Source organism: Pseudophryne corroboree, unplaced genomic scaffold, assembly GCF_028390025.1.
Source record: "Pseudophryne corroboree isolate aPseCor3 unplaced genomic scaffold, aPseCor3.hap2 scaffold_832, whole genome shotgun sequence".
Taxonomy (NCBI): Eukaryota; Metazoa; Chordata; class Amphibia; order Anura; family Myobatrachidae; genus Pseudophryne; species Pseudophryne corroboree.
This window is the reverse complement of record NW_026970411.1, coordinates 131,424-153,339: the sequence shown is the minus strand read 5'-3', so window position 1 is coordinate 153,339 and position 21,916 is coordinate 131,424. Positions and strand designations below refer to the sequence as shown.

Genomic DNA, 21,916 nt, shown 5'->3' with positions numbered 1-21,916 from the left:
AGAGGGCAAGTCTCTGGTAGCTAACTCATCCTTGATGCGTTCTGATAAGCCATGCCAGAATGCAGCATACAGGGCCTCGTTGTTCCATGCCAGTTCGGATGCCAGGATTTTAAACTGTATAAGATACTGTCCCACAGTACGTGTTCCCTGGCGTAAACGAAGAATCTCAGATGAAGCAGATGTTATCCGGCCTGGCTCGTCGAAGATGCGCCTGAATGTAGCTACAAAGTCAGTATAGGAGGATAGCAGGGGATCAGACTTCTCCCATAAAGGTGATGCCCAGTCAAGGGCTGAGCCACTGAGAAGGGAGATGACATAGGCAATTTTGGTACGGTCACTGAAGAAATTGCCAGGTAGAAGCTCAAAGTGGATTTCACATTGATTGAGAAATCCCCTGCAGAACCTTGGAGATCCATCAAATTTTGCTGGCGTTGGAAGATGAAGATGTGGACTGGAAATGGGTAAGGTGGGTGGGGTTACAGCTGGTGTCACTGTAGTGGACGCACCGGACGTGCCAGGTCCACGGAGGGTCGTTTGAATCCCATCCAGCCGTGTAGAGAGATCCTGGAGACAGCGGATGATGTGGCCCTGTGCAGCCTCCTGATGTTCAAGTCGGGCTGCCAGTTCTTGCATCGGCCTGGCCGCTTGATCCTGTTCTCCGGCTGGATTCATTAGGTCAGTGCTTACTGTCACAACTGAGGGCCTGAGCTGACGGGAGGCAGCCTCAGTTGTAGGGGCTGAGATGTAACGGAACCTGGGAGGTTGTATCAGACCCCTAGACATGTAAGTAACATGTAGAATAACTGCCCGAAGGCGTGACCACGACAACCAGGATAAAAGTCAATGATGTTTATTATGACAAACTCCGTAACACAGCAGCAGTAAAAGGAAACATAAAAGTCAACAGAGGATAAACACAATTCCTGGGTACTACAGGGTGGCAAGGGCCACAGGCACTGGTAGTGTGAGACAGTTCTAATAATCTTCTAGTTGGAAAGTCCTTACCAGGCCTGACTGTAGCAATGGAGAGAACCCAGGATCGTACCAGCCGGTGTTCCAGGAAGGGCTGGGCTGCTGAAGATAAAACGGCTGCTGTGGATACTGGCTGGAACCAGACTGTTGTTGATACGGAGTGGATACTGGCTGGGACCAGTTAAATAATAAACGAACTTGAGAGCGATGAAATAATAATGAAGTTTGGAGTTTGAGAGCGGTGAAATAATAATACCGGTGGAGAGTGGTAAACTGCAGAAAAGGACACCGGCCCTTTAAGAGAAGCTGTACACTGCTGGAAGCTGGGCTGGAAGCAGGTGATTGTTTGAGAGCGGTGAAATAATAATACCGGTGGAGAGTGGTAAACTGCAGAAAAGGACACCGGCCCTTTAAGAGAAGCTGTACACTGCTGGAAGCTGGGCTGGAAGCAGGTGATTGTTGTAGCTGGAAACAGGTGAGTCCAGAATGGATCGGAGAGTCAGGCTACACCGCAGATGGAATGCTGGTGCGGGTCTCTGTAGCAGAAGTCTGGAGACAGGAGCTGGAACCTGGAAGACAACCACAGGAGAGAGACAAACTGGAACTAGGTTAGACAACCAAAGCACTGACGCCTTCCTTGCTCAGGCACAGCTTACTTATACCTGCAGCAAGGAAGGGGTTGGCTAGGCAATTATGCAAATCAACAATACAGACAGCAGATTGGTGGAAATGATCAGATGACAAAATCCAAGATGGCTGCGCCCATGCAGACACTTGGAGGGAAGTTTGGTTTGTAATCCATGTGAGAATTGAAACAGTAATGGCGACGCCGGAGACAGGAGACGCCAGACTGACAAGCGCACATTTAACCACGCGGGCACAGCGGAGGCCGCGGCTGTTGAAATCACCACTCTGACATTCTGTATGTGGAAACTCAGGAACAGCGGGATCCGGTCCTGGAACGCTGAGCCAGCCTTAGGAGGCATCTGAAGGGTAAGTAATGACGTCCAGATACCCGGATCGTGACAACAATACTGCACAGGAAACCACAAATAGGTTGAACTCGATGGACAAATTGTCTTTTCTCACGTCCTAGAGGATGCTGGGGTCCATAATAGTACCATGGGGTATAGACGGGTCCACCAGGAGCCATTGGCACTTTAAAAGTATAATAGTGTGGGCTGGCTCCTCCCTCTATGCCCATCCTTCCAGACTCAGTTTAGAAAATGTGCCCGGAGGAGCCGGTCACAGCTAGGGGGCTCTACAGAGCTTTCTTAGTAAAAGTTTTTCTTAGAGTTTTTATCTTACAGGGAGGCTGCTGGCAACAGTCTCCCTGCATCGAGGGACTGAGGGGGGGGGGAGCAGTGTCCGCTCTGCGGGGTCTGAGCCACTGTCTCCGCTGACTGGACACTGAGCTCCAGAGGGGATAGATTACTCCCGACCACAGGAAAACGCTCACCCCAGCAGCATGCTGCCACCCCCTTGCAGATCTGAAGTGTGATGAGTGAGTCACAGCCCCCCCTAACAAGCGAGTGGTCGGTGTGAAGATGGCGGCTACAGGGTCCCGGACGGCTCAGCGGTACCTAGGTGTGGCGCTGTGAGGGGTGCCCTAAGCCAGCACCTGACCCTACACTGACCATTCCAGCCTGTCTGGGTTTTGCGGAACTAAGCCAGCAGAAACAACCTCAGGCCACTATAATCTATGAAGAGCGGGAAGGCAGTGCCATTAAGGGGGCGGAGCTTCTCAGAGCGGACCCAGCAGCATTTCAGCGCCATTTTCCTGCCTGCAAGTGGAAGATCAGTCCCTCCAGTGCAACTCCAGCTATCTGTACGGTACCAGGGGGTTGTAGAAGGGAGGGGAGGCTGTGTAAGACTGTGTCACCTATTAAGGGACATAGTCAGCGCTGGTTTAGGGTCTCCCTATACCTGTAATAGCGGTGTGTGAGTTGGCTCCAATCTCTATCTGTCTCTGCCATTCTTGGGGGGGGGGAACTCTGCCCAGTTCCCTGTGTGTATGTGAGGTGAGTACTGTGTAACAGCAAACATGTCTAGAGACTCTGTTTCATATGCTGCAGAGGATTTATCTTCTCAGGAAGATCCCATCCCATGTAATCAGGATTGCACTGTTGTAGCGCAGATCCCAGCTAGAGAACCGGAGTGGTTAGCCTCTCTTAGGGGGACTATTTCTCAGATTTCAGAGACGATTACAAGAACTGAGCATGTCACACAGGTACTGCAATCCTCTATGGTGGTATGGTCTGATACTGCTCCCTCGGGGTCCCCTGCGGTACATTCTCACAAACGTGCGCTTGCCAAGATTATGCAGGATGACACAGACACCGATTCTGACACTGCAGACGGTGACGGGGATGTGTCGTGGGGGACGGCATCACTTGCTAAGGGGGTGCAGTTGATGAGTCCGTACGTGATGTGTTGCGTATTTTGGATACTCCTCCTGAGCAGGTAGAGGAGGCCTTTTTCATGGACAGTAAGAAGGCCCCTCTCACCTTTCCAGCTTCTGAGGAATTAAATGCTATATTTGAAAAGGCCTGGGAAAATCCGGAGAAAAAATTCCAGATCCCTAAGAGGGTCATGGTTGCTTTTCCATTCCCAGAGGATGATAGAAAGAAGTGGAAGTCTCCACCTATAGTAGACGCCTCTGTTTCCAGGATGTCAAAACAAGTGGTTTTACCAGTCCCGGGATCTACCGCATTGAAGGACCCAGCTGATCGCAAGGTGGATGCTACTGTCAAATCCATATACACTGCATCAGGGGCTATACTGCGGCCTACTATTGCCTGTGCATGGATTTCTAAAGCTATAGCCAGGTGGTCACTCACTCTGCAGGAGGACTTGACTACGATGGATAAAGGTGACGTTGATTTATTCTTGCGTGACATTCAGGATTCTGCAGGGTTCCTGGTAGATTCCATGAAGGATCTGGGTTCCATGGCTGCGGGGATCTCCTCCATGTCTGTCTCGGCTCGCAGGGGTCTCTGGCTGCGCCAATGGTCTGCGGACATGGAACCCAGGAAAAGCGTGGATGGCCTACCCTACACTGGTCAGGCTTTATTTGGGGAGGTGCTGGATGCGTGGATTGCCACGGCCACCACGGGTAAGTCTCCTTTTCTCCCCTCAGCTACACCGGCTACGAAAAAGGCTTTTACACCACCTACGTCACAGTCCTTTCGGCCTGCGAGGCCTAGAAAGAACAAGCCTTTCACCTTCTTCAGAGGTGGTCGTGCTAAAGGAAAAAAGCCTGCTACCAAGACAAGAAGCCTGCTTCTGATACTCCCAAGTCCTCCGCTTGACGGTGGACCGCACAGCCTGGAGAAAGGTCAGGTGGAGGCAAGACTCCGGCATTTTAGCCACATCTGGGTGTCTGGCCTGGACCCTTGGATACAGGATATAGTGTCCTGGGGTTACAGACTGGAGTTTCAAACTCTCCCACCTCACTGTTTCTTCAAATCAGGCTTACCGGCATTGCCACAGACAGAGCAATTCTTATAGAAGTTATCCGAAAATTGGTAATGTCCGAGGTCATTGTTCCAGTTCCGTCTCATCAGTGGAACAAGGGTTACTATTTGAACCTTTTCGTGGTACTAAAGCCGGATGGTTCAGTACGGCCAATTCTGAACTTAAAGTCTTTGAACCCTTATCTCAGGGAGTTCAAGTTCAAGATGGAGTCTCTGAGAGCTGTCATCTCAGGACTGATGAAGGGGGAATTCCTGGTGTCCCTAGACATCAAGGATGCATACCTCCACATTCCCATTTGGTCGCAGCATTAGGCTTATCTCAGGTTTGCACTGTTAGATGATCACTATCAGTTTCAACCGAGGGTCTTCACCAAGGTGATGGCAGAGATGATGGTTCTCCTCTGCAAGCAGGGGATGAACATAATTCCGTATCTAGACAATCTCCTGACAAGGCATCATCTAGGGAGAAGTTGTTAAGATCCATTGCTCTCACGACACATCTGCTCAAGGAGCACGGTTGGATCCTGAACCTTCCAAAGTCTCATCTGGAGCCGACGAGGAGGCTTTCCTGGGAATGATCCTCGACACGGAGGTGCAGAGGGGGTTTCTACTGGTGGAGAAAGTATTGGTGATTCAAACAATGGTCCAGGATGTCTTGAAGCCTTCCCGGGTATCGGTTCATCAGTGCATCCACCTTCTGGGGAAGATGGTTGCCTCCTACGATGCTCTGCAGTACGGAAGGTTTCAAGCTCGAACCTTTCAGCTGGATCTCTTGGACCAGTGGTCGGGATCTCACCTACATATGCACCAGAGGATATATCTGTCACCAAGAGCCAGGATTTTGCTCCTGTGGTGGCTACAACTACCACACCTTCTGAAAGGCCGAAGGTTCGGGGTTCAGGACTGGATCCTTCTAACCACGGATGCAAGTCTAAGTGGTTGTGGAGCAGTCGCTCAGGGAGAAACCTTCCAAGGAAAGTGGTCATATCAAGAATCCCTTCTCCCAATAAACATCCTGGAGCTAAGGGCCGTGTACAATAGCCTTCTTCAAGCAGCACACCTACAGGCTCAAGCTGTTCAGGTGCAGTCTGACAACGTGACCACAGTGGCCTACATAAACTGACAAGGCAGAATGAAGAGCAGGGCTGCAATGTCGGAGGTGTCAAGAATCCTCCTCTGGGCAGAAAGGCACGCAGTGGTGATGTGAGCAATCTTCATTCCGGGAGTAGACAACTGGGAAGCGGACTTCCTTAGCAGACACAATCTCCATCCAGGAGAGTGGGGCCTCCACCCGGAGGTGTTCGAGGAGGTAACCAGTTGGTGGGTGGTTCCTCACATAGACATGATGGCCTCCCGCCTCAATAAGAAGCTGCGGGGGAACTGTTCCAGGTCAAGAGACCCGTAGGCAGTGGTGGTGGACGCACTGGTAACACAGTGGGTGTTCACGTCAGTGTATGTGTTCCCTCCACTTCCTCTGATTCCAAGAGTTCTTCAACTTGTAAGAAGAACAAAGGTTCTAGCAATCATCATTGCTCCGGACTGGCCAAGGAGGGCTTGGTACGCAGATCTGCTGGATCTTCTGCTGGAAGATCCACGGCCCTTACCTCTTCGGGAAGATCTGCTGCTGCAGGTGCCATTCGCTTATCAAGACTTACCACGGGTACGTTTGATGGCATGGCGGTTGAGCACGAGATCTTAGCTCGGAAGGGTATTCCGAGCGAGGTGATTCCTATCCTGATACAGGCTAGGAAGGGGGTAACGTCTAAACATTACCATCGAATTTGGAAAAGTGTCTTGGTGTGAATCCAAGAAATTTCCTACGGTGGAGTTTCAACTTGGACGTTTGCTCCTTTTCCTGCAAGCAGGTGTGGATATGGGCCTGAGATTGGGCTCCATCAAGGTTCATATCTCGGCTTTATCCATTTTCTTCCAAAAGCAATTGGCTGTCCTCCCTGAGGTTCAGACCTTTTTGAAAGGGGTTCTGCACATCCAGCCTCCCTTTGTGGTGCCAATGGCACCCTGGGATCTTGGTGTGGTATTACAGTTCCTGCAATCGGATTGGTTTGAGCCTCTACAGGTGGCTGAAATCAAGTTTCTCACGTGGAAGGCGGTCACTTTGTTGGCCTTAGCTTCTGCTCAACGCGTGTCGGAATTGGGGGCTTTGTCCAGTAAAAGTCCCTATCTGATCTTCCATGAAGATAGGGCAGAACTCAGGACTCGTCCGCAGTTCCTGCCTAAGGTTGTATCCACTTTTCATATCAACCAACCTATTGTGGTGCCAGTGGCTACTGACTCCTCATTTGCTTCAAAGGCCTTGGATGTTGTGAGGGCTTTGAAGATTTATGTGAAGAGGACGGCTCGTCATAGGAAAACTGACTCTCTGTCCTCTATGATCCCAAGAAAATCGGGTGTCCTGCTTCTAAGCAGTCGATTTCACGCTGGATCAGGTTCACCATCCAGCATGCATATTCTACGGCAGGATTGCCATGTCCAAAATCTGTAAAGGTCCACTCTACTCGTAAGGTGGGCTCTTCCTGGACAGCTGCCCGGGGTGTCTCGGCTATACAGCTTTAGCGAGCAGCTATTTGGTCTGGGTTTTGCTAAGTTTTTTCAACCTTAGATACTATGTTACTATGTAATACAAAAGGAAACTATAGGTCAGTAAGACAATATAGTAAGAAACAATAGGTCAGTTAGACAATATAGTAAGAAACTATAGGTCAGTAAGACAATTCAGTAGGAAACAAGGTCAGTAAGACAATACAGAAATAAACTATAGGTCATTAAGACAATACAGTGGGAAACTATAGGTCAGTAAGACAATACAGTAGGAAACAATAGGTCAGTTAGACAATACAGTAAGAAACTATGTCAGACAATACAGTAGTAAACTAGGTCAGTAAGACAATACAGTAATAAATTATAGGTCAGTAAGACAATACAGTAATAAATTATAGGTCAGTAAGACAATACGGTAGGAAACTATAGATCAGTTAGGCAATACAGTAAGACACCATAGGTCAGTAAGACAATACAGTAAGAAACTCTAGGTCAGTAAGACAATGCCGTTAGAAACTAAGTCAGTAAGACAATACAGTAAGAAACTATAGGTCAGTAAGACAATACAGTAGGAAACTATAGGTCAGTAAGACAATACCGTTAGAAACTAAGTCAGTAAGACAATACACTAGGAAACTATAGGTCAGTAAGACAATACAGTAGGAAACTATAGGTCAGTAAGACAATACAGTAGGAAACTATAGGTCAGTAAGACAATACAGTAAGACACTATAGGTCAGTAAGACAATACAGTAAGAAACTATAGGTCAGTAAGACAATACAGTAGGAAACTATAGGTCAGTAAGACAATACAGTAGGAAACTATAGGTCAGTAAGACAATACAGTAAGAAACTCTAGGTCAGTAAGACAATACCGTTAGAAACTAAGTCAGTAAGACAATACACTAGGAAACTATAGGTCAGTAAGACAATACAGTAGGAAACTATAGGCCAGTAAGACAATACAGTAGGAAACTATAGGTCAGTAAGACAATACCGTTCGAAACTAAGTCAGTAAGACAATACACTAAGAAACTATAGGTCAGTAAGACAATACAGTAGGAAACTATAGGTCAGTAAGACAATACAGTAGGAAACTATAGGTCAGTAAGACAATACAGTAGGAAACTATAGGTCAGTAAGACAATACAGTAAGACACTATAGGTCAGTAAGACAATACAGTAAGAAACTATAGGTCAGTAAGACAATACAGTAGGAAACTATAGGTCAGTAAGACAATACAGTAGGAAACTATAGATCAGTAAGACAATACAGTAAGACACTATAGGTCAGTAAGACAATACAGTAAGAAACTATAGGTCAGTAAGACAATACAGTAGGAAACTATAGGTCAGTAAGACAATACAGTAGGAAACTATAGGTCAGTAAGACACTATAGGTCAGTAAGACAATACAGTAAGAAACTCTAGGTCAGTAAGACAATACCGTTAGAAACTAAGTCAGTAAGACAATACACTAGGAAACTATAGGTCAGTAAGACAATACAGTAGGAAACTATAGGTCAGTAAGACAATACAGTAGAAAATGAGGTCAGTAAGACAATACAAAAGGAAACTAAAGGTCAGTAAGACAATACAAAAGGAAACTATAGGTCAGTAAGACAATACAGTAAGAAACTATAGGTCAGTAAGACAATATAGTAAGAAACTATAGGTCAGTAAGACAATACAGTAAGAAACTAAAGGTCAGTAAGACAATACGATAGGAAACTATAGGTCAGTAAGACAATAAAGTAAGAAACTATAGGTCAGTAAGACAATACGATAGGAAACTATAGGTCAGTAAGACAATACGATAGGAAACTATAGGTCAGTAAGACAATACGATAGGAAACTATAGGTCAGTAAGACAATACGATAGGAAACTATAGGTCAGTAAGACAATACGATAGGAAACTATAGGTCTGTAAGACAATACAGTAGGAAACATCTAAAAAGCCTTTTTAAGCGAGTTCCTCCTAACACCGCACAACTGCTCAGTGCGCAGACATTTCTGCGCAAAATAAAAAACCTATGGAGAATTATCACCAATAACTTTTTGTGGCTAATTGGTTAGGGAGTTTTTGCGATGAACTGAATCCCCCCCATAAAGTGTTTATACATACAGTATGATGTTACATTGAGATTACCGCTGGAGGAAACTCTGCCACAATATTATTAAATGTGTAATTTAGCCCGTTCTCGTATGGGTGTAATATATTAATATTATTCTTACTGACCAGGATTACCAGCACTGAATCAGTTATCACCCAATATAATATACATGCCGATGTTTAACAACAAATACACTTGTTTTTTTATTACATTATTCACCTTTATACATTTACCTTTGTGTTTAATATATCACTGATTTATCTTATATACTTTACTGTACTTAATAAACAAACAGGACATCACTTTCTCTTCTTTGCTGTTTTATTATTGCAAAGCCCATGTCACCTCTAGTAATCCCACATGAGCATCCATGTCACCTCTAGTAATCCCACATGAGCATCCATGTCACCTCTAGTAATCCCACATGAGCATCCATGTCACCTCTAGTAATCCCACATGAGCATCCATGTCACCTCTAGTAATCCCACATGAGTGTCCATGTCACCTCTAGTAATCCCACATGAGCATCCATGTCACCTCTAGTAATCCCACATGAGCGTCCATGTCACCTCTAGTAATCCCACATGAGCATCCATGTCACCTCTAGTAATCCCACATGAGCATCCATGTCACCTCTAGTAATCCCACATGAGCATCCATGTCACCTCTAGTAATCCCACATGAGCATCCATGTCACCTCTAGTAATCCCACATGAGCATCCATGTCACCTCTAGTAATCCCACATGAGCATCCATGTCACCTCTAGTAATCCCACATGAGCATCCATGTCACCTCTAGTAATCCCACATGAGCATCCATGTCACCTCTAGTAATCCCACATGAGTGTCCATGTCACCTCTAGTAATCCCACATGAGTGTCCATGTCACCTCTAGTAATCCCACATGAGTGTCCATGTCACCTCTAGTAATCCCACATGAGTGTCCATGTCACCTCTAGTAATCCCACATGAGCATCACCTCTAGTAATCCCACATGAGCATCACCTCTAGTAATCCCACATGAGCATCACCTCTATTAATCTCACACGAGCGTCCATGTCACCTCTAGTAATCTCACATGAGCGTCCATGTCACCTCTAGTAATCCCACATGAGCATCCGTGTCACCTCTAGTAATCCCACATGAGCGCCAGTGTCACCTCTAGTAATCCCACATGAGCATCACCTCTAGTAATCTCACATGAGCGTCCGTATCACCTCTAGTAATCCCACATGAGCGTCCGTATCACCTCTAGTAATCCCACATGAGCATCCATGTCACCTCTAGTAATCCCACATGAGCATCCATGTCACCTCTAGTAATCCCACATGAGCATCCATGTCACCTCTAGTAATCCCACATGAGTGTCCATGTCACCTCTAGTAATCCCACATGAGCATCCATGTCACCTCTAGTAATCCCACATGAGCGTCCATGTCACCTCTAGTAATCCCACATGAGCATCCATGTCACCTCTAGTAATCCCACATGAGCATCCATGTCACCTCTAGTAATCCCACATGAGCATCCATGTCACCTCTAGTAATCCCACATGAGCATCCATGTCACCTCTAGTAATCCCACATGAGTGTCCATGTCACCTCTAGTAATCCCACATGAGCATCCATGTCACCTCTAGTAATCCCACATGAGCATCCATGTCACCTCTAGTAATCCCACATGAGCATCCATGTCACCTCTAGTAATCCCACATGAGTGTCCATGTCACCTCTAGTAATCCCACATGAGTGTCCATGTCACCTCTAGTAATCCCACATGAGCATCCATGTCACCTCTAGTAATCCCACATGAGTGTCCATGTCACCTCTAGTAATCCCACATGAGCATCCATGTCACCTCTAGTAATCTCACATGAGCGTCCATGTCACCTCTAGTAATCCCACATGAGCATCCGTGTCACCTCTAGTAATCCCACATGAGCGCCAGTGTCACCTCTAGTAATCCCACATGAGCATCACCTCTAGTAATCTCACACGAGCGTCCATGTCACCTCTAGTAATCTCACATGAGCGTCCGTGTCACCTCTAGTAATCCCATATGAGCGTCCGTGTCACCTCTAGTAATCTCACATGAGCGTTTATGTCACCTCTATTGATCCCACATGAGCGTCCGTATCACCTCTAGTAATCCCACATGAGCGCCCGTGTCACCTCTAGTAATCCCACATGAGCGCCCGTGTCACCTCTAGTAATCCCACATGAGCGCCCGTGTCACCTCTAGTAATCCCACATGAGCGCCCGTGTCACCTCTAGTGATCCCACATGAGCGTCCGTGTCGCCTCTAGTAATCCCACATGAGCGTCCATGTCACCTCTAGTAATCTCACATGAGCGTCCATGTCACCTCTAGTAATCCCACATGAGCTTTCAGTGTTGATCAAGCTCCTGTCTAAGCATCCTAGCTTTTTTCTCTAACGTCCTAAGTGGATGCTGGGACTCCGTAAGGACCATGGGGAATAGCGGCTCCGCAGGAGACAGGGCACAAAATAAAAGCTTAAGGATCAGGTGGTGTGCACTGGCTCCTCCCCCTATGACCCTCCTCCAAGCCTCAGTTAGATTTTTGTGCCCGGCCGAGAAGGGTGCAATCTAGGTGGCTCTCCTGAGCTGCTTAGAATAAAAGTTTATTTAGGTTTTTTTTTATTTTCAGTGAGTCCTGCTGGCAACAGGCTCACTGCATCGTGGGACTAAGGGGAGAAGAAGCGAACTCACCTGAGTGCAGAGTGGATTGGGCTTCTTAGGCTACTGGACATTAGCTCCAGAGGGACGATCACAGGTACAGCCTGGATGGGTCACCGGAGCCGCGCCGCCGTCCCCCTTACAGAGCCAGAAGAGACGAAGAGGTCCGGTGAAATCGGCGGCAGAAGACATCCTGTCTTCAGACTAAGGTAGCGCACAGCACCGCAGCTGTGCGCCATTGCTCTCAGCACACTTCACACTCCGGTCACTGAGGGTGCAGGGCGCTGGGGGGGGAGTGCCCTGAGACGCAATATAACAGTATTATACCTTAGGTGGCTAAAGGAATACATCACATATAGCTCCTGGGCTATATGGATGTATTTTATCCCCTGCCATTTTACACAGAAAAAGCGGGAGATAAGGACGTCGTGAAGGGGCGGAGCCTATCTCTTCAGCACACTGGCGCCATTTTCCCTCACAGCTCCGCTGGAAGGACGGCTCCCTGACTCTCCCTGCAGTCCTGCTTCTGAATCAGGGTAAAAAAGAGAAGGGGGGGCATTTTGGCAGCAGATAACAATAAAAACAGCAGCTATAAGGGTTTAACACTTATATAAGGTTATCCCTGTATATATATAGCGCTGGGTGTGTGCTGGCAGACTCTCCCTCTGTCTCTCCAAAGGGCTAAGTGGGGTCCTGTCCTCTATCAGAGCATTCCCGGTGTGTGTGCTGTGTGTCGGTACGCGTGTGTCGACATGTATGAGGAGGAAAATGAGGTGGAGGCGGAGCAGTTGCCTGTGTTAGTGATGTCACCCCCTAGGGAGTCGACACCTGACTGGATGATTGTGTTTAAGCAATTAAGTGATAATGTCAGCAATTTACAAAAAACTGTTGACGACATGAGAAAGCCGGCAAATCAATTTGTGCCTGTTCAGGCGTCTCAGACACCGTCAGGGGCCCTAAAACGGCCGTTACCTCAGTGGGTCGACACAGATCCAGACACAGATACTGAATCTAGTGTCGACGGTGACGAGACAAACGTAATGTCCAGTAGGGCCACGCGTTACATGATCACGGCAATGAAAGAGGCATTGAACCTTTCTGACACTACAAGTACCACAAAGATGGGTATTATGTGGGGTGTGAAAAAACTGCCAATAGTTTTTCCTGAGTCAGATGAAATAAATGAGGTGTGTGATAAAGCGTGGGTTTCCCCCGATAAAAAACAGCTAATTTCTAATAAATTATTAGCACTATACCCTTTCCCGCCAGAGGTTAGGGCGCGGTGGGAAACACCCCCTAGGGTAGATAAGGCGCTTACACGTTTATCTAAACAAGTAGCGTTGCCGTCCCCTGATACGGCCACCCTCAAAGAACCAGCTGATAGGAGGCTGGAAAATATCCTAAAAAGTATATACACACATACTGGTGTTATACTGCGACCAGCAATCGCATCAGCCTGGATGTGCAGTGCTGGAGTCGCATGGACGGATTCCCTGACAGAGAATATTGATACCCTGGATAGGGACAATATTTTGATAACTATAGAACATTTAAAGGATGCATTGCTATATATGCGTGATGCGCAGAGGGATATTTGTACCCTGGCATCAAGAGTAAGCGCAATGTCCATCTCTGCCAGAAGAGCATTATGGACGCGACAGTGGTCAGGGGACGCAGATTCCAAACGGCACATGGAAGTATTGCCGTATAAGGGGGAGGAGTTATTTGGGGCTGGTCTAACGGACCTGGTGGCCACGGCAACGGCTGGAAAATCCACCTTTTTACCCCAGGTTACTTCACATCAGCAGAAAAAGACACAGTCTTTTCAAACTCAGTCCTTTCGTTCCCATAAGTACAAGCGAGCAAAAGGCCACTCTTTTCTGCCCAAGGGCAGAGGAAGAGGAAAAAGACTGCACCATGCAGCCGCTTCCCAGGAGCAGAAGCCCTCCCCTGCTTCTGCCAAGTCTTCAGCATGACGCTGGGGCTTTACAAGCAGACTCAGACACGGTGGGGGCCCGTCTCAAGAATTTCAACGCGCAGTGGGCTCACTCGCAAGTGGATCCCTGGATTCTACAGGTAGTATCACAGGGGTACAAACTGGAATTCGAGGCGTTTCCTCCTCATCGGTTCCTGAAGTCTGCTTTACCAAAGTCTCCCTCCGACAGGGAGGCAGTTCTGGAAGCCATTCACAAGCTGTATTCCCAACAGGTGATAATCAAGGTACCCCTCTTACAACAGGGAAAGGGGTATTATTCCACGCTGTTCGTGGTACCGAAGCCGGACGGCTCGGTGAGACCAATCTTAAATCTAAAATCTTTGAACACTTACATAAAAAGGTTCAAATTCAAGATGGAGTCACTCAGAGCAGTGATAGCGAACCTGGAAGAAGGGGACTATATGGTGTCTCTGGACATCAAGGATGCTTATCTCCACGTCCCAATATACCCTTCTCACCAAGGGTACCTCAGGTTTGTAGTACAAAACTGTCATTATCAGTTTCAGACGCTGCCGTTTGGATTGTCCACGGCACCTCGGGTCTTTACCAAGGTAATGGCCGAAATGATGATTCTTCTACGAAGAAAAGGCATCTTAATTATCCCTTACTTGGACGATCTCCTGATAAGGGCAAGAACCAGGGAACAGTTAGAAGTCGGAGTGGCACTATCTCAGGTAGTACTACGTCAGCACGGGTGGATTCTAAATATTCCAAAATCGCAGCTGATTCCAACGACACGTCTACTGTTCCTAGGAATGATTCTGGACACAGTCCAGAAGAAGGTGTTTCTCCCGGAGGAGAAGGCCAGGGAGTTATCCGAGCTAGTCAGGAACCTCCTAAAACCAGGACAGGTCTCAGTACATCAGTGCACGAGGGTCCTGGGGAAAATGGTGGCTTCTTACGAAGCAATTCCATTCGGGAGATTCCATGCAAGAACGTTTCAATGGGATCTACTAGACAAATGGTCCGGATCGCATCTTCAGATGCATCAGCGGATAACCCTGTCGACAAGGACAAGGGTGTCTCTCCTGTGGTGGCTGCAGAGTGCTCATCTACTAGAGGGGCGCAGATTTGGCATTCAGGATTGGATCCTGGTAACCACGGATGCCAGCCTGAGAGGCTGGGGAGCAGTCACACAGGGAAGGAATTTCCAGGGCTTGTGGTCAAGCATGGAAAAGTCTCTTCATATAAACATTCTGGAACTAAGGGCCATTTACAATGCCTTAAGTCAAGCAAAACCTCTGCTTCAGGGTCCGGCGGTGTTGATCCAATCAGACAACATCACGTCAGTCGCCCACGTAAACAGACAGGGCGGCACGAGAAGCAGGAGGGCAATGGCAGAAGCTGCAAAGATTCTTCGCTGGGCGGAAAATCATGTGATAGCACTGTCAGCAGTGTTCATTCCGGGAGTGGACAACTGGGAAGCAGACTTCCTCAGCAGGCACGACCTTCACCCGGGAGAGTGGGGACTTCACCCGGAAGTCTTCCACCTGATTGTAAACCGTTGGGAAAAACCAAAGGTGGACATGATGGCGTCACGTCTAAACAAAAAACTGGACAAATATTGCGCCAGGTCAAGGGACCCTCAGGCAATAGCAGTGGACGCTCTGGTAACGCCGTGGGTGTACCAGTCAGTGTATGTGTTCCCTCCTCTGCCTCTCATACCAAAAGTATTGAGAATCATAAGAAGGAGAGGAGTAAGAACTATACTCGTGGTTCCGGATTGGCCAAGAAGGTCTTGGTACCCGGAACTTCAAGAGATGCTCACGGACGAACCGTGGCCTCTACCTCTAAGAAAGGACCTGCTACTGCAGGGGCCTTGTCTGTTCCAAGACTTACCGCGGCTGCGTTTGACGGCATGGCGGTTGAACGCCGGATCCTAAAGGAAAAGGGCATTCCAGAAGAAGTCATCCCTACCCTGGTCAAAGCCAGGAAGGAAGTAACCACAAAACATTATCACCGTATTGGGCGAAAATATGTTGCGTGGTGTGAGGCCAAGAAGGCCCCTACAGAGGAATTTCAACTGGGTCGTTTCCTGCATTTCCTGCAAACAGGACTGTCTATGGGCCTAAAATTAGGTTCCATTAAGGTTCAAATTTCGGCCTTGTCGATTTTCTTCCAGAAAGAACTGGCTTCAGTACCTGAAGTTCAGACATTTGTGAAAGGGGTGCTGCACATACAGCCTCCTTTTGTGCCTCCAGTGGCACCTTGGGATCTCAATATTGTGTTGAGTTTTCTAAAATCACATTGGTTTGAACCACTTTCCACGATAGACTTAAAATATCTCACATGGAAGGTGTCGATGCTGTTAGCCTTGGCTTCAGCAAGGCGTGTGTCAGAATTGGCGGCTTTATCATGTAAAAGCCCTTACTTAATTTTTCATTCTGACAGGGCGGAATTGAGGACTTGTCCTCAATTTCTACCTAAGGTGGTTTCTGCATTTCACATGAACCAACCTATTGTGGTACCTGCGGCTACTAGGGACTTAGAGGACTCTAAGTTGCTTGACGTTGTCAGGGCCTTGAAAATATATGTTTCCAGGACGGCTGGAGTCAGAAAATCTGACTCGCTGTTTATCCTGTATGCACCCAACAAGCTGGGTGCTCCTGCTTCAAAGCAGACGATTGCTCGTTGGATTTGTAGTACAATTCAGCTTGCACATTCTGTGGCAGGATTGCCACAGCCAAAATCAGTAAAAGCCCATTCCACAAGGAAAGTGGGCTCATCTTGGGCGGCTGCCCGAGGGGTCTCGGCTTTACAACTTTGCCGAGCAGCTACTTGGTCAGGGGCAAACACGTTTGCTAAATTCTACAAATTTGATACCCTGGCTGAGGAGGACCTGGAGTTCTCTCATTCGGTGCTGCAGAGTCATCCGCACTCTCCCGCCCGTTTGGGAGCTTTGGTATAATCCCCATGGTCCTTACGGAGTCCCAGCATCCACTTAGGACGTTAGAGAAAATAAGATTTCACTTACCGATAAATCTATTTCTCATAGTCCGTAGTGGATGCTGGGCGCCCATCCCTAGTGCGGATTGTCTGCAATACTTGTATATAGTTATTGTTACAAAAAAATTCGGGTTATTATTGTTGAGCCATCTTTTCAGAGGCTCCTTTACAGTTATCATACTGTTAACTGGGTTCAGATCACGAGTTGTACGGTGTGATTGGTGTGGCTGGTATGAGTCTTACCCGGGATTCAATATCCTTCCTTATTATGTACGCTCGTCCGGGCACAGTATCCTAACTGAGGCTTGGAGGAGGGTCATAGGGGGAGGAGCCAGTGCACACCACCTGATCCTTAAGCTTTTATTTTGTGCCCTGTCTCCTGCGGAGCCGCTATTCCCCATGGTCCTTACGGAGTCCCAGCATCCACTACGGACTATGAGAAATAGATTTATCGGTAAGTAAAATCTTATTTTTTTTAATAAACATAAAAGTAATGATTACAGGTAAAAAAAGTCAGTTATAGAATTATATATTGTATCCTGTAACACCCTGGGTCTTGTCTACTCATTTTATATTTCCATAATGTATTTTATTTCCAGCAGGTGGACACACAAGCAGGAATATCTCAGAAGGACATCTAACATTATCCCTGGATTCTGAAATAACCGATAATGACAGTAGAAAGGATTCTCCAGGAGCTAACCCCATTACCCCAATTATACATCCAGCTCTATCAGCTGATTCCTCTGATCCTGGGAAATGTTCTCCTGATCACTCTGATATTGGTGCATCTGTTACAGCTCTGAGAGTAGATACAGTGTTTCCCTGTTCTATAGATGCCAGATGTTTTGCACAGAACACAAACCTTATTACTCATCAGCCAGCTAAAGCAGATGAGAGGCGATTCCCATGTTCTGAGTGTGGTAAATGTTTTACATATAAATCGGCTCTTGCTACACATCAGAGAAGTCACACAGGTGAGAGGTCATTTCGATGTTCTGTGTGTGGCAAATGTTTTTCATCGAAATCAATTCTTGTTAGACATCAGAGCAGTCACACAGGTGAGAAGCCATATTCCTGTTCTGAGTGTGGGAAATGTTTTACACAGAAAACAGCTCTTATTGGACATGAGAGAAGTCACACAGGTGAGAAGCCATATCCCTGTTCTGAGTGTAGAAAATGTTTTCCACGGAAATCACGTCTTGTTGCACATCAGAGAACTCACACAGGTGAGAAGCCATTTCCATGTTCTGAGTGTGGGAAATGTTTTGCACAGAAATCAGCTCTTGTTGAACATGAGAGAAGTCACACAGGTGAGAAGCCATATTCCTGTTCTGAGTGTGGGAAATGTTTTGCAACTAAATCATTTCTTGTTATACACCAGAGAAGTCACACAGGTGAGAAGCCGTATTCCTGTTCTGAGTGTGGGAAATGTTTTGCACAGAGATCACATTTTGTTATTCATCAGCATGCTCACACAGGTGAAAGGCCATTTTCCTGTTCTGAGTGTGGGAAATGTTTCGCACATAAATCAGTTCTTGTTAGACATCAGAGAAGTCACACAGGTGAGAAGCCATTTTCCTGTTCTGAGTGTTGGAAATGTTTTGCACGGAAATCAGCTCTTGTTACACATCAGAGAAGTCACACAGGTGAGAAGCCATATTCCTGTTCTGAGTGTAGGAAATGTTTTGCACAGATATCATCTCTTGTTATACATCAGAGGAGTCACACAGGTGAGAAGCCATATTCCTGTTCTGAGTGTGGGAAATGTTTTGCACGGAAATCAGATCTTGCTCCACATCAGAGAAGTCACACAGGTGAGAAGCCGTATTCCTGTTTTGGGTGTGGGAAATGTTTTGCATATAAATCAAATCTTGTTACACATCAGAAGAGTCACACAGGTGAGAGGCCATTTTCATGCTGTGAGAGAAATAAATCCGCTCTTGTTGAACACATTAGACATTACCCAAGTACGGAACCATTGACATCTTCTGGAGTATAATTATCACTGTCGTCCAATGTTCCTCAAGGGTGAATCCTATCTCCTATGCTTTATAAAATATACATGCTACCACTGGGTGATATAATCAGACATCATGGCCTGGTCTACCACTGCTATGCTGATTACCTGCTTTTTGCTCCATGTACTGAGAACCTAATACCAATCCTAAATGGTCTAGCTGAGCGCCAGGGGTGGATGATACCAGTTGGCTGTGACTCACTCTTTGTGAAACATAATAGAAGCTCCCCAACAAAGGACAAGACTACAGCTTTACCAACCATCTGGATTTATGGTTTGGTGTTCAGAATTGAAAATACTGAACATGTGCTGAATCTTTGTGTTGTCCTGGTATGTGGCTGACACAGACATCAGGTATCTGCCACATACAAATCCTCATTCTTCAGTCTGTGGACCATAGCCAGAATCAAGCACTTCATTCCCTCAGAAGTTCATAGACTACTGCAATGCCATCTACCTGGGTCACCCAGCAAAAGAATTACAGAGCTTGCAGCTAGTACAGAATGCAGCAGCCAAGCTGTTACCTGACCAGCCCGTTCCTGCCTCATAACACCCATTCTCCTCTCCCTTCACCGGCTGCCTGTAAGATGACAAATCTATTTCATAATTGGCTAACTGACTTTCCCAGCCCAACATTACATGGTCCAAGGAACTAGAAGCAGCTTCTGCCTCCTTACTGCCCTGCTGGCTTCTACAGATGAAGGACTGTTACCAGCAGTACCAAGAATCTCCTGTCATTCATTTATGGGTTGAACGTTTAGCTTTGCAGCCCTGACCATGGAACTCACTGCCTTGCACAGTCCAAGAGGCCTCCACTCTAGAGACCTTCACAAGCAGACTGGTGACTGTTACTCACGCTTTTCATTAATGTACCTCTATTTACTTCCTAAATAATACATCCCAAATGCTTAGGTCTTTTTTCTGCTGTTTATTTTGTATCTTGTGCTTTGTGTAAATGTGAATGTCTAATACCAGTTTGCACAATCTGTATTGCTGCACGACAATATGGCGGCCATTGGAACTTGTTTTCATTTCTTCTAGTTTGCCTAACTTGTTGCAGTCACTCATCTTGATAAGGAGTGTCGAGTGTTTTCAGATACAAGATCCTATCCATATATACCCTGTACATTATCATGTGCATTAGAGTCACCTGAGTTCCATCTGCAGTGGTTTGTTGTATGTTACATCTATATGGTGCGGATACTCCCCTGTATGATTTTATAATAAAAGCTTTTGTTTGCATCTAATTATTGCATTATAGCTTTTATTTTTTATTCTGTTTTATATTCCTATCTGAGTAATTACGCCATAATGTCTAATCTCGGAGTGGACCCCAGAAGATGTAAAGAAACCGTGTAAGTGTTCCATCATTCTGTTTTGTGTAAGCATACAGGTAAGTGATGGCACGGTGGTCACTGTCCGTCACATTCCGGTGGTATAATGGAAGTGGGACTGTCTGGGCTTATTCCAGTCCACTGCAGAAATAAAAAAAATCAGCCTTTATCCTGCTTAAAAAAATGACAAAGCCCATAAATCAAGCTTGGTCGGACAAGACAGTGTCCACATTAATGGTGGCACATCATATAGGCTGAGGACCCATGTTTCTGGGATATATGGCATAACTCCCTCTTAACCCACAAAAACCTTCCCTTCACCATTCACAATTGCCCTTTCAGAAGGGACACAACTTTGCTTGTTCCACCTACTTCACAGAGCCCAGGCCCATCTCCATGACCATTTCATGTTTATCTGGGAGGTTCATTGCCTGAGATGACCACAGAACCACCAGGTAGTTGCCAAGAAGAGAGAGGATGAGAGCTGTCAATAGCAGCTGGTAAGAGGGGTGGTAAATCCCCTGGTGGATAAATATACAGCAAAAGAAAAGAATTTCCAGCGCTGGCTGATCATGTATGATTAATAGGTACTATACATCCGAAAGGCTTAGTGAATTAAAAACCACAGTTATTCCACATGTAAAAACACACACAAAAAATAAAAATAACATTGAGAAATAAATTATTAAAAATTAGAATATGCCACAATATGCCTGAGTTGATTATTTAGATGTCCAACAGTGAGCTGACCAGACATGGTTGCTCTCTGGCTGATGTAATCACCTTGATTAGAATTAGTGATGAGCGGGTTCGGTTTTACTCGGGTCTCAAAACAGAACCTTATGGGCTATCCAAAACACGTGACATCCGTGAGCCAATAAGATGCCGTTTTCAGAACCGAGTAAAACCGAACCCGCTCATCACTAATTAGAATATGTATTGTATTCCAATGCTGTAAGATCCTTAGACAAAGAAGTCACACACACCCCATGTAATATGAAGCTTCTGGGGGATACAAGTAGAGCTAACCAGAGAGCTGGAAGAGATTCTATGCTCCTTGACTAAGAAGTGATGTTCTGTCAGGAGTTTGTGGTGGGAATTGTCATGTGGAATTGGATTACAGAGGTGTGCTGAGCTGTTTATAGCCCGTTCTGTTCAATAAACCACTGTTGGTTTTTCATTTACCACTGTGCCTGAGTGATTTGGAACCCAGTATCTTCACAGCTACTATCGATGGCGGATAACTACCTGGCTCTCTGCCTTTGATGGTAAAACTAGTTATCATCAGGTATAAACCATCAATGATTCCTGATCATCAATAGTTGATGGCCAATCCTAGACCAGACCCTGAGAGACCACAGCCACCACCAGATCCACAATGTGTACCTAGAAGCTTCCACATCTGGCACTTTTTCACCCACCATCAGATCTACCTTCTCCTAGAGAGCCACCTTTCCACATCTAAGCTGGAACTCTGCAGGTTTCCTTCACCACCAGCTTGGATCTCCTTTGCATCAGCATCCTTGCCAGCCTCAGACAGGTCCATGGCATCAGCATTATGATAAATTTTGACTCTCTATTTGCTGCAGCTGCTGTATAGTTCCTGTGATATCCTCCAGCTCATTAACCAGCTGCACCAGCTCCTCATTTCATGTAACTCTCCCAGCTGCTGTAACAGTTTTTTCTCCTGCAGGGTCCACAGGTTATCCACAGGTTAACATTGGGATATGATGATGCGACAGTGGATTTGCACCAAATGGTCAAAGCTTTTGACCTCCCAGCATGCAGTGGGCCCGTCCATAT

At 46.4% G+C, this 21,916-nt stretch overlaps 1 protein-coding gene across 1 annotated transcript in view; it reads left to right on the top strand.

Annotated features, from left to right (window-relative positions):
- The window catches only part of LOC135042660 (zinc finger protein ZFP2-like), a 40,835-nt gene extending 20,851 nt beyond the window's left edge, over nt 1–19,984 (top strand). Inside the window, exon 5 of the mRNA XM_063955040.1 lies at nt 17,359–19,984. Within this exon, the coding sequence (XP_063811110.1) occupies nt 17,359–18,761 (1,403 nt within the window). The 3' untranslated portion in view covers nt 18,762–19,984. The remainder of the gene's footprint in view (nt 1–17,358) is intronic.
- The last annotated feature ends 1,932 nt before the right edge of the window (nt 19,985–21,916 follow it).